General features: G+C 56.5%; 2 protein-coding genes across 2 annotated transcripts; one reads left to right on the forward strand and one right to left on the reverse strand.

The window, feature by feature from the left end:
- Positions 1-314: 314 nt before the first annotated feature.
- On the forward strand, positions 315-2,190 carry EsH8_VII_000337 (uncharacterized protein; the record flags this gene model as incomplete). The annotated part of the gene is made up of 2 exons (XM_083270470.1): positions 315-1,875; positions 1,928-2,190. The coding sequence occupies 2 exons, from the start codon at positions 315-317 to the stop codon at positions 2,188-2,190; spliced, it is 1,824 nt and encodes a 607-aa protein (XP_083128027.1).
- A 5,729-nt stretch (positions 2,191-7,919) lies between these two features.
- Positions 7,920-10,763, reverse strand: EsH8_VII_000338 (uncharacterized protein; the record flags this gene model as incomplete). The annotated part of the gene is made up of 1 exon (XM_083270471.1): positions 7,920-10,763. One exon carries the CDS (start codon positions 10,761-10,763, stop codon positions 7,920-7,922), a length of 2,844 nt encoding a protein of 947 aa, XP_083128028.1.
- Between the last annotated feature and the right edge of the window lie 1,525 nt (positions 10,764-12,288).

Raw genomic sequence — 12,288 nt, forward strand, 5'->3', positions numbered from 1 at the left:
TGGGCGAAGCGAAGCGACCCCAGCGCAGCGCTACTGCCACTGGGACCAACCTGACGAATACGGCCAGCAGCCTGCTAAAACAGGTCCTTCGCATTGTTGTGACCCCCCCGGTCTGGGCATCAAGGGTCTCTCAATTATTGGGACTTCATTTCCCCCACCATCGTCAAAGCAGCCAGACCAATCTCCCTTCACCTTTTTCCCTTTCCCGCCGCCTGACCAATTCCGCCCTCCCCTTTGACCGTCTTGCCATGACCTTGGAACCGCCTCAATCAACCCGAAAATCGTAGTCTCTCCACCCTTTCGCTGCGACGACCATGTCCGTTTGCGTCGAGAAGTCGTTTCCTCCAACCGACGACGACGCCAACGTCACGAACAACGTCCCCCGGGACCGAGACCCCTCCGGTACCGATACGCGACAGTCGCGAGACGACTACAATGCCAACGCCAACGCCACTGAAGAGTTGACCTCGATCATGACCGCCTCCATAATCACCACTATCCTCAACACCGCTTCCAACCCAGTATCGCCCGGCCCGTCGAGTCCTCCCCTTGAGCAGGCCAAGAGCAATGATTTCGTACCCCCGACTCGCCCGAGCAGCACTCCCTTCTTACATCCCGACCAGCGGAACTCGGACTGCTGTACCCCGATGGCCGACGACGCCGACGAATACGGAGGCCCGGGCATCGCATCTCCTTACTGCCTCGAGACCCCCGAGGTCTCGCCCTCCTTGAACCTCAATGACCTGCCTGCCGAGATCCACGAATGCATCCTCGACCACCTGTTCGGATACCGCGTATCCACCTCTTCCAAGAGTTCGGTGGGCATGCAGAGCGTGACCAAGAGCTGGGGGACGGCGCTGCGGCATTCTCGGCGGAGGGAGTTGTCGGAGCTCGCCCTCGTGAGCCCCGTGTGGAGGATCTTGATCCAAGAACGTCTCTATCGTCACATCAAGATCAAGGCGACGATCGAGTCGCTCGAGATGGCCATGGCGTACTTCAGCGAGCACGACCACCTCCGGCGCTACGTCAAGCACATTGAGATATGGTTTCCAGTCTTCCAGCCCAAGTACGGCCCGCTGGCGTTGAGCACTACCCTTGCTCTTCCCACCGTAACCATGGACGGCCTGACAAATGCCACCTACACCTTGCCCGCCAACAACTGCAGTCTCGAGGAGGCGTTCACCTTCGTCTCGCTCGCCCTACCCGACGTCTGCGTTCTGACCATCGAAGGAGGCGAGAGGAAAAAGGCGCCCAAGGTGCAGCACAGTTGGCACAGGCGTCCTGCCGGCTGGCACTTGCCCACCCTCGAGTCGGTGCGCACGGTGGTGACCAAGGGACAATGGAACCTGATGCGCGATGACGTCGATTTCGCTGCCATCTTGGGGGCGCTTCCAAACCTCAACGAGTGGCACGGTTCTTACAGCAAGCCAAAGTCCAAGAGCTATCTGAGCATGGCCAGCATCCTCCCCAAGCTCCCTATAAACCTAACATATCTCAACCTGTGCCTGGAGAGCGATTACAGGCGGGAGCTGACCTGTCCGCCGTTCTACATGAAGGTCTCCAACCAAGTCCACTTCTGCACAAGGCTAGCCGAGGCAACACCTGCGTTGGAACACCTGGCATATACCGGCCGGGTGTGCAAGAACTTCTTCAACATGGCGGCTATCAGATCGGACCCGAGGACGACGCGGTTGAAGACAATCGACTTGACGGTCAAGAACTGCTGCCGCCCTGTACCGCAATTTCACGACTCGGGAAGTGGAATACAAGATATGAATTTTATCGATGCCTTTGAGATGCTCGTTCTGGCAGGCATCCACTCCATGTCGACCCTGAAAGCTCTGGACTACTTGCGGATTCGCTTCGTGGATTTGGGTATGCTTCCTCCCGGCTCCGTTGTATCTTCCTCGTTGCTAACAAGTTTCAGACTCTCCCGTCCCTCCCCTGAATCCCTACTTTGTCCTGAGAGATGGCTGGTGTTCGGGTGTCTGGAGCGATAACATCCTGGCGGAGCTGAATCGAGTCCGGCCAAACGCAAAGTTTGAGCAGTTAAGCGAGTCATTTGGCGAGGTTGGATACAACAAGGACGGGCGCATGATCATTAGTCCTGATTATCCCCGCTCGCGAGTCTTGTCTCTGAAGCTCTCCAACTACTCTCTCCTGGGAGGCGGCGTAGCTGCCCTCCCTTGAGGCCTTGGTCAAGACTCATCATATTAACCAGAAAAAAAGCACGTTGGTGTACCGAGCCGGTCCTACGTTATGGGGGGTTTTGGTCTTTTTCTTTTTCTTTTTCTTTCTGATTTTACGACAACAATGAACATGCAAGCACAGCAATAAGGTGTCAATTGGGGGGGCGTTAATTCGAGGTTCTGCGCCATAGATGGAGCATCATCATACCCCCAATCTGGTTTGGGAAGTTCAGGGTCCATGATTTTTTATCATCTCGACGGAGTTCGGGCTTAGCACATGGGCGATGGGTAATACGGCGTCTGGAGGGAGGGATGAATTGGTACTCTTTGAGGCATGCTGTCTTTTGGCTTTGTGGCTCTGCATTTGAAGAGCCGCACTCTTGCTCCAGTTATACATACACATGGTCAACAAAAAGGTTCTTTCTGCAGATATTTTCGTATCAACCTATCCGGGGTAGTTTGTTCAGACTATAGGCGGGTGGATTTTGCCTGGTTGCAACGGTAGAGACGTAGTTGCGCGCCGAGTCAAAACAGAATCGTCTTTCTTGAAACATGTCAGTTCACGTGGTTTGTCGAAACTTTGCGGCAATATCGTGACCTCTCCCCCAAGCTCAGAATTCGAAACATGGATGCTGCCGGGGGTTGTCGGTTCACCCTACCCTGCGCGCGTTCGTTTACGGGTTAGAGCCAGCCAGAAGGAATAGAGTTATAGAAAACGAGGTGCCGTGTCGTGATGCCCCGTGGCGTTGGTAAGGTTCATCGTCCTTGCGGAAACGCAAGACGTTCGTTGTCAACTCGGGCCGCGGTTATCATGACTTGTAAAGCCGCACTTATAGTAGGCACACCGGCTACAACCTTACAGGGCAAGGCGTCCGGATATTTGGCGCGAAAAGAAGGTGCTCGAGCACTTTTGATGCCCGCGTGGAAAAGGAAGAGGCGTGACAGCGACCCAAGGCTAGGTTAAGCATCACTGCCGTTCGATGCTGTCAAAGGAAACACCTCAACCCCGTCGGTCTACGACATTTGTGGGGAGGTATTTAAAGACACGACTTGCCTTCCGAAAAATGTAGGCGAGTCCCGGAACTTGGAGGTCAGCGCGGTTCGCAATGTTTGGCTTCTGTTCGACGGCAAGGTTCTTGTAGTATGAACTTACAGTTTCTGCCTCCAATCAAAGTGGAGCAACAATGGCACAATGAGTTCGGGGCTTTTAATACAAGGTCGGCATATTCTAAAGTTATGAGGATATGAATGGTGCCTCGCGTTACTTTTCTGCCGTTGATGATGATTCCTCTCCGTAGCACAACATGGTCTCCAAGCATACATTGTGAGATTGTAGGGGTTGATTTATTAACTCTACAACCTTACCGTTACATAGTTGGATAAAAGGGGTTCGCGATTATATCGAGAAATACACATGTACAACAAAGTCAAGTTCTTACCGGAATTATTACTGTTTTATGTTTCCACCAAAAATAAAGGCACAATAGTGACGTTTTGAGTACTGATTCAGTCACCAGATTGAAAAACAAGAGCAAACGTTGCGAACTAAGGTACAATGTATACTTGCCATTTAAAAAAAACCCCAAGACTTGTTCATAGAACAGAGTTGGGGGGCACACAATGGGCTGAGGATATGCGGAAGGCTCGCGGGCTTCGCTTACACATTTTGAACCTCAACTTGTCTAAGTCTTACTGAATTTACCAACGCAAAGGAAACTATACTAAAAACGTCTCTGAGTGGCCCTGTACATAGTTTAGACGTGCCATGTAAATATGATAGTGCTTACATCTCGAAACCTTCTAGGAGCTCAGAGTGTTTTGATATTCCGGCACAATATATTGCGTGTCATTCCGAGTTTGTTAATGTATGCCCATATGAGGGCACACAATGGCCTCCGTGTTAACAGTTTAGTACCAAGTAGTGAGAGAACATGGAACGGGTTAGCCGTTCAAACGCCGAGGAAAATTAGCTGCATGCCAGCGTTGATACCAGGTCGGATGTCGTCCAGGGTAGGACATGCCTAGACATGGAAAGTCAAGTCAGATCAGTCACTGTATCATGACACACAATAAAACGGCACACTGGAAGTAGTTTTGTGCTTCCATAGAGAACCAAGCCGCCAAAGTCAACGACAGGCCGAGTTTGCAACGCCCCGGTCTTGGACTCTTGATGGCGCAGACCGTAATGCAGATGGGGCTCATCAGCTTCGTTTTTTTTTTTTTTTTTTGCACTCCACATCTCGGCTTTTGGATTTCATTATCCTGCCAGGCCAGGCTAGGTCAGCCTGGGTTGCAAAAGACTTGGGTTCCGGACAGTACAGGTTGCCACTGCTGTTATACCGCCCTTTATTTTTTGCGGCCGAGCACACGAAGAAAGGAAGGAGATGTGGCGGAAAATAAAGCTCGGTATAAACGTTACCGTATATAATGAACCACATTTTGAACAAACCCAATACCTGGAGTTCCTCTTTTGGCCCAAAATATCCGAAATAGTTTTAATGCCAACATAGTAAGCAGTTGGCAACCACCGGAGATAAACCATTTGAGATCGGCAACTTGCGGGTGCCCTAGAGCTCAGCCTTGGCTCAGGGGGGAGTACAAAAAGGGACCTAGTGGAAGAGGCGCGCATAGGGATCTCGCAAGCCGCCGCCCCGTGTGCAGTGGTCAGTCTCTTGCCTCCTCTCCGACGAGGCCGCAGTGGAGGCGGCCGCATTGTGCCGACGACCCGTGCAACAATAGTCCGGAGCAGAAAGCAGTCCGAGCGCGCCAATAGCCTCAACGCCCCTGCCCATGAAACATCATGCAGGAGGAAAAGAAGGCGCCCAGCTACCGTCGCAATCCAGCTACCGTTAAATCCAGTCACCGTCGAAATCCCATTGTCCGGCGGGACCCCTTCCCCGAGAGCGCTGCTCGCGGGCTGGTCCTTGAGTGCCGTGCCGAGGCCATGGAGACATCGCCTTGTTGGCTCAGTGGTAAAGCGCCTCACTAGTAATGAGGAGATCGGGCGTTCGATTCGCCCACGAGGCATAATGACAGCACCCAGCGGGCAATCCGTTGGCTGGTTTCTCTTTTTCCTTGGTCGGAGAATGCTTCTTATGCTTTCGGACTACCCGTGCAGGTGTTCTGGGCGGGGGTTCAACTATGTGGTGATGGTGCCGGCTAGCCTCGCATCACGAACTTACCGCACTGCAAAACATGCCGCTTACGCATAACGGAACAGCATGTCTGTACCTCCAAAGGGGGAAGAAGAAGAAGAAGACGTCAAGTGAGATGGCAGTGACGGTTCTCCAAAAACCCATCCTGGACTCGGGTATTAGACATTGGGGGAGGGGGGTGTTGGTTCCGCTGCTGAAAGCACGCGCTGTCCCAGCCAGATACTTTGCTGCTCCTCCTTGGGGTGTAAGTCGTCATTTTTTCAACGTTCTTCTCGTTCGGCACCTGCATACCGCCGAGCACCGCGGTAAGCAAAGAGCAGAGGAGAGCAGCGGAATCCGGGCGGAGGACCATGGCAACCGAACGCCGGCGGATCCTACGTAGCGGGGAAAGCACGGCGGCACCAAGGCGCCTCCGACGGGAAGCAACACGAGGGGGGGGGGCGGGCGAACGGCCTTGGGCCGTCCCGCGGCGCCGCTCACACCCGCCGTGCAACGACAGCCGCGAAGCCCTCACGCGGGTTTCTGCATACCAAAGCCCGTCTCAGCGGCGGTCGGCTCTGCAGAAAACCGCCAGCCCGCCAGCGCACACAATCTTTCTCACGCGGCCCATTCGTCTTCGGTAGGGTGTTTGGCATAGTTTCCATATTGCCATCGTCAGACTCACTATAAACGACGAGATTCGAGGGTGGCAACGCGCCTCGGGATGAGAAACCACCTGCAGCAGCAGCAGGAGGAAAGGATGCCCCGACGCATGTTTCCAGCCGCCCGAGCGTGCTATCCGGCCAGAGACCCCGACCTCGTCGACGGCGCCCCGGGCCGGCTGACCAGCGCGAGCATCCACGACCACTCCGGTCGTCCCCTCTTCGCCGGAGAGCCCACCCCTCGCTCACATCTTCAGACCTTCCTCAGGCCCGTTGAGCTTTCCCCTTCCCTTTCATGTCCATCCAAAGCCTTGCCGAGGCAGAGACGGCCTCTCCCCCGGTCTGCTTCGGTATTCATGCACCATGCACCATGGAGCATGTGAGCATGCGAATATGCAGGGACGACGGCGAGGGGGCAAGGGCGTGCGCGATCAAACCATGCCCCCTCGTCCCCAGGGGCCGCAAAGCAGCTTTGCGCACGCCGGCCACACACCGAGCCCCGTCGCTGGCAAGTGCCCCTTCACCGCTCCCTCCCCTCCGAGCCGTCATCTCCGACCCAGGGGGCGAGAAGGGGAGGGAGGTTGGTCCTCCGCAGAGAGCCGCAATGAGGGCGCCGAACATGGGAATCCGGGATATTATACATCTCGGTCGCCGTTCAAACGAGGCGCGCTCCCGTTCCCTGCCTGCTGCCTGGATCCCTTAAAAATTTCCGAAAGCGAGGCGAGCTGAAAACCCAGCTGGCTCGCGCGCACACTAATAATAAATCATTTCCAAAGACTCGAGTGGTGGGGAGGGGAGGGGGGACGATGACAATCAGTCTCGTAACAGACGCCCAAGGGAGTTCCCGCCCGTGGGTCCATGTCTAGGACATTGAACCCCCCTACCAAGGGAGATGGAAAAAAAGGGGAGGGGGGGGGAGTTGTTTCTGCGCAGTGGAGATGACTTCTCGTTACCCACCTCGCAGTGAGACCGCTGAGCGATACCCTGGAAAACGTAAGAAGAAAACTCGTATATTCGTTCCCCCTACCGCCCTCCCTATGGCTTCGAAAATTCAATACATTAAAATGAAGAAAACAATGGGATTTCGGGGACAAGCAAGCTCTTGCAGAGGACTGCCCCTGTGGCCGGTGACTCCAACCACCAAGCATTACATTGGTAGAGTCTTTTTTAGGCGTGCGTCAACCCGAAGCTCGGGTAGCCGGCCGGGGGGAAGCGAGCCGCAGCGGTGTTATAGACACCCGTCACATCAGATCACCGTCGACGTCGCGGAAAAGATAGGCACAAGACATTTGAATCATCTCGCCAGCCCTGAGGGCTGGCATTATTCACTTGATTTGGTAGAATACAAGTCGGTTTCGCCATCGGCTGCTTGGCCCTTTCCCTCCCCACGCTTTCCTCTGTCTTGTGTGTGTGTCTCTCTCTCTGTGTATGTCTGTTTTATGAGCTTTGCAAAGTGCAAAAGTCAACACCAACTGTCCAACCAGCCCGCGCAGTCGCGGCGCCGTGGACCCCAATCGGCCGCCCAATATGTTCCGTGGTTTATATGTAAAGTGCTTTGGGGTATCTGTTGGTACACAAAATAGTGCGACAAAGGAAAATCCGGAAAAAGAATAAAATATGAAGCAGTTTGCAGGCCCCCTTTTTTGAGGGACGATGCCTCGCCGATGCCTTCCCCCCTTCTCCTCGAAGGGAGGCCCGAGTAAACAAAAGAGAAAACGCCGCTGTTCCGACTTGTCCTAACCCGAGTTTGGTCCCCGTGCCATGCAGAAAAAAAAGGGGTTGTTGTTTTGTTAAAGAGAAATAAAAAGGAAAAGAAAACGTGTTGTTCCGTGAGTGGTGATGTTGGTGCGATACCGCCGCAACGTCCAGGCCGCGACAGGAGATCCGGTCTGCTGAGATTATTATGTAGTAGTGTGTTGTATTTCTTGGGTCAATCATCCGCCGTCCGCAGGCAGCTCGACCCCGCTATCGCGGTCCTGCGCCGCCTTGCCCCATTGCGACGACTGACTCTTCGGGGACTCGAAAGGGCTGCTCGGTATTGAGCCTTCCTTCTTTTGTCCCTGATCGTCGTTCTCGTTGTCGTCCAGGTATTGCGGACGGAGCACTCGCGGGGGGAGCTCCACCTCGCTGGGGCGGACGCTGTACTCGAGGGCCTTCTTGCCCTCCTTGATGAGCTCCTCCGTCCAGTTCAAGCATCTCTTGATGCTCTGGTTGATCTTTTGACTGTCGACGAGCAGTTCCCTGTGCTTGGTGAGGTCCAGCCGCAGGCGCTTCTCGTCCCGGGTCCGACGGCGTGCGTCCCGGTCGGATTCTTCCTTGGGGTCTGCGCGAGGCATCGAGTCCGTCTCGGACAGCTCCGACGACTCAAACATGGAGTCGTCCAAGTCCCCAAAGTCTTCTGCTTCCTCCATCTCGCTGAGATCCGACAGGTCCAGGCCGTCAATGCCAAGACCCGAGGTCGTGGGTTCGGTAGGCACCTGGCTGGGTGCGGCGGAGGGGATCGACAGACGTCCGGACCGTGAGAGTCTTTTGTACCTCCTGAGCTCCGCCGTCTGCTTCCTCAACTGCCTCTCGAGCGACCTGTTGATTGCTTCCAGAGAAGCATTGGTGATCTCCAAGTCCTGCACCTTGCGCTCTCTTCTAGCGTTGAGGACCATGTCGTTCAGGGGGTCGCCATGTGTCGACTTGGTCGGGCTGTGCAGGTCTTCCAGGTCCTTGGACTCGTCGGCCGAGTCCAGGTCCTCCTCATCCTCCTCCTCCAAATCCTCCGCCGCCTGTATTATCGAAGCAATGGTGATGGGCTGTTGGGGGAAGAAGCCTGGCATTGTCGGAGATGGCATCTCGGATGGGGTTGATGATTGCGAGGCCATGAACCTGGACATAATCATGGCATCCATAGCTGGGTTCTCCGACCCAACATGACTGGCCACTTGCGACACCGTGTCGGTACTCGTCCTACGTTTATGCGATAGTGGTGCCAGGGGCGGCGGGCTCGTCATCTGGGCCCGGCCCACCGCATGAGGCGGCAGGCTGTTGCCCTTCATTAGCGGCACGGACATCGGGGGTTGCGCTGGCTTGTTGGGTGAAAGAGGCCGTTGTGCCAACGGGAAACCGCCCGCCGAGCCTATGGATGTCCTCGCCGGCGGCAGCTTGCCCGACCCCGAGGTGACCGAGCCGGTCATTGAAGCGGCCGACGAGGGCCGGAAGCCGGGCTGCAGGTTAGGGGCTCCGTTCGCGTAGAAGAACTTGCTCGACTGAGGTTCCGGCGGCGGGGCAATAGACGGCGAGAGGGATGGTGCGAGCGACGGCGCCAGCACTGGTGTGAATCCCACGCCCGGCGAGGTAGGCCTGCTTCTGTCAATGGCGCTGCCGTTGGCGTACATGAAGGTCGAGCCTCGCTGCGGAGCTGCTTGAGGTTTTGGCTGGGCCTTTGGCTGAGGAGCCGGCTGGACGGCCTTTGCCTCGCTGGCGTAGAAGAATTTGGACTCCGCTGCATCGTTTCGGCTGCTAACGGTGGAGGCTGGGCTGAATGTGACGACCTGGCGGCGTGGGGGCTCGGCCAGAAGCGTCGGTTGCCGATCCCACTCGCCATTTCTTTCAGTTTTCGGGGTGCCGTTCGGGGTGCTGTTGGCGCTGTTGACTCGGCCCTGGCGACTGCCCGACCGAGGGGTGATGTTTGATGCGGCTAGGTAGGGCGCGGGACTGGTCATGCCGTCCCTGGAGGCTCCGGCGGTCGCTGTGTGAGGGTTCGGGGGAAGATTGCTATTATTCGGGTTGTCGTTGCGGCGGCGGCCCAAAGGGGTCACGACGGGGGGCGATTTCGCGGCGACCTTGGGGGTGAGAGGGACGCGGTTCATTGCCTTTGCGCTCAGAGATGGCATGGCGGGCTGGCGAGTGGTTGTGCTGCCCCCTTTCTCGTAGGGGGGCATGGTGGGTGTGGAGGAAGCGGAAGCGGACGCTGATGGTGTCGGTGACGGGGTGGGCGACGGCTTCGCTCGCGCGGTGGTAGGACGAGGGGGGTTCAGGACATTTTGGTCTCGTGTGCGGAGTGGGGTGCGCAGGCTGGAGGACAGGTTGGGTTGCTGCCGCTTTGCGGAGGAGGACGACGACGAGGAGGGTGTTGCTGAGGCCGAGGTCGTGGGAGGAGGTGAAGGTGACGATGTTGTGATTGAATTGGCGGTGGTGGTGGATGTTTTGGTCGTAGTGGATGCGGTAGCTGTGATGTGTCGGGGCCCGGTTCTCGTTGGTGGGCCAGTGGCAGCGGCGGTAGGTGCAGCCGCAGTAGCAGCAGCAGCAGAAGCAGTAGTGGCAGCAGTAGCGGCGGCAGGCTTGGCGGTGGTAATGGAGGGGGTAGAGGTGGTGGCAGAAGTGGTGGTGGTTCTGGGATTATTTGTGGTTCGACGCTGAGCCGTCGCGGGTTTGCGATTTACGGCGACGGCAGCCGGCGAGGGCGAAGATGCTCCAGATGGACGTGATGTTGACTGAGACGATGCAGCGGCGGGGTTGCGGGTGGTGGGCGAGATTGATGGCCTGATGTTCCTCTTTGGTCGGGACGAGTCGGGCTGGTGGTGGTGCAGCTGCTTTTGCTGGACGAGAAGCCGGTGGTGGTGGTGCAGTTGTTTTTGCTGTGGGCGGGCTGGTGGCGGCGGCTGCGTCGATGTTGGATCATGTCTTGGTGGAGAGGACGAGGATGGGGAGGAGGAGGCAGAGACAGGTGCAGCGCTCGAAAGGTTGCTGCAACCGGACGGCGTGTTACCCACGGAGGAGAGCGCACGCATTTTTTGGTGGTTGGACGGGGGGGCCGGGTGTAGCACCACCGTGACCGCTCAGGTCTGTGTGCCTGCTGCTGCCGCTGCGGGCTGCTGTTGCTGCTCCTGCTGCCGCCCACTAGACCTGCAGGTAGGTAGCAGTGGTGCTAGAGGTACGTCTCAGAGCGGTGGTAGTGCCTAGGACAGGCGTGTACTGCTGCAGGGTGGCCGGGATGCCGCCACATTGGACGAACCCGGGTGTGTCCCTGGACGTCGCAGGGCGTCCCTGGGCGTTCCTTGGAAATTCTGGAAATAAACCTGAAGGGTGGGCAATGGTCCCCGCCCTGCGTTGGCCAATTTCAGGCTGACCGGCTTCAGTGGGGTCTGTGGGAGGGTCCTCGGGGAGGGAGTTGAGGAGCCTGTAATTCCGGTTCGAGGCGCGATGCGGGAGTCGAAATGTCGGCTAGACGGATGGACTCGTGCTGGTTTCCGTGCTCTGGCTGTCTCGTCTCCGAAGAGAGCGGCGGGAGTTGCTCGGTGAGAGGGCAGAGCGCGAGAGTTGGTTGGCGAGGAATGTCGTAAGGCCGTCAGGTGAGGTAGGTACAGGACCGACGAGTATGAGTACGAATACTGGCTACGGTACAGGCAGGTACCTGGGTCGTCGAGCAAAAAAGGCGGTGGTGGGTTGTCTCTGTATCGTGTTGTGTCGTCTCTCTTTTGTCTCACACCTTGTGTCTCTCAAACAGACTGATTCGACATAAAACGTCCCGGTTGAAACATGCAAGTGATCGGTTGTGTTGTCCAGGAGAACGGGAGAGGAAGAGGGTGAGAGAGGCAGAGACACATACATTCGCTGGTACACTAGAGCGACGGATGAGAGGGGAGGGGAGAGTTGAAGAATGTCGTTCAACGCACGATTCCAGAACAGGAAATGCAAAGATGCAAAATGACATCGTTTTCTTCACCAGATCCCATTGGACCACGCTCTCGCCCAATACACGACACTGCGCTGCATTACTTGTGCCTTCCCTCCTCTTCTCATCGCTATTGTCGGTCATTTTCCCCATCCGTCATCTCGATTGGTATTTGTTTATTCATGCGTCGACCTGCACAATCCCACCCACTCTGCCTCGGCACCCAATCCTGGCAGCCGCCGCCTTACGCGGTGCGGTGCAATGGTGCAACTCACCAATACGGTGGTACCTGCGAGCGTGTGAGTTTGCGCGCCCGCGTAACATAAGGCGTGTGTTTGTGTGTGCCGTGCTGGGTTGGCGGGCCGGCGGTGACATCCCTCCCCCCTCCCATCCTTTCGATAATCTTTTCTTTTTATTTTCCCTTCTTTATTTTTGTTTTGGTCAGGGGGGGGGGGGTCCCCCATCTCGTTTATTTTTTTTCCCTTTCCCCCCTCCCACGTCCGTGTCCCAGGGGTCTGGCTTTGTTGCCCGTTGCCCAGCTCAGACGACCTAGTGCCAGGTACGTACCTCGCTTCTAGCGCGTCATTCCGCTGCTTGAACCCCGCCAAAGAACCCCCGTGCACCCTTGTCGCTAAGCACCC

The sequence above is a fragment of the Colletotrichum jinshuiense genome, chromosome 7, assembly GCF_051148585.1.
Source record: "Colletotrichum jinshuiense chromosome 7, complete sequence".
Classification (NCBI taxonomy): Eukaryota; Fungi; Ascomycota; class Sordariomycetes; order Glomerellales; family Glomerellaceae; genus Colletotrichum; species Colletotrichum jinshuiense.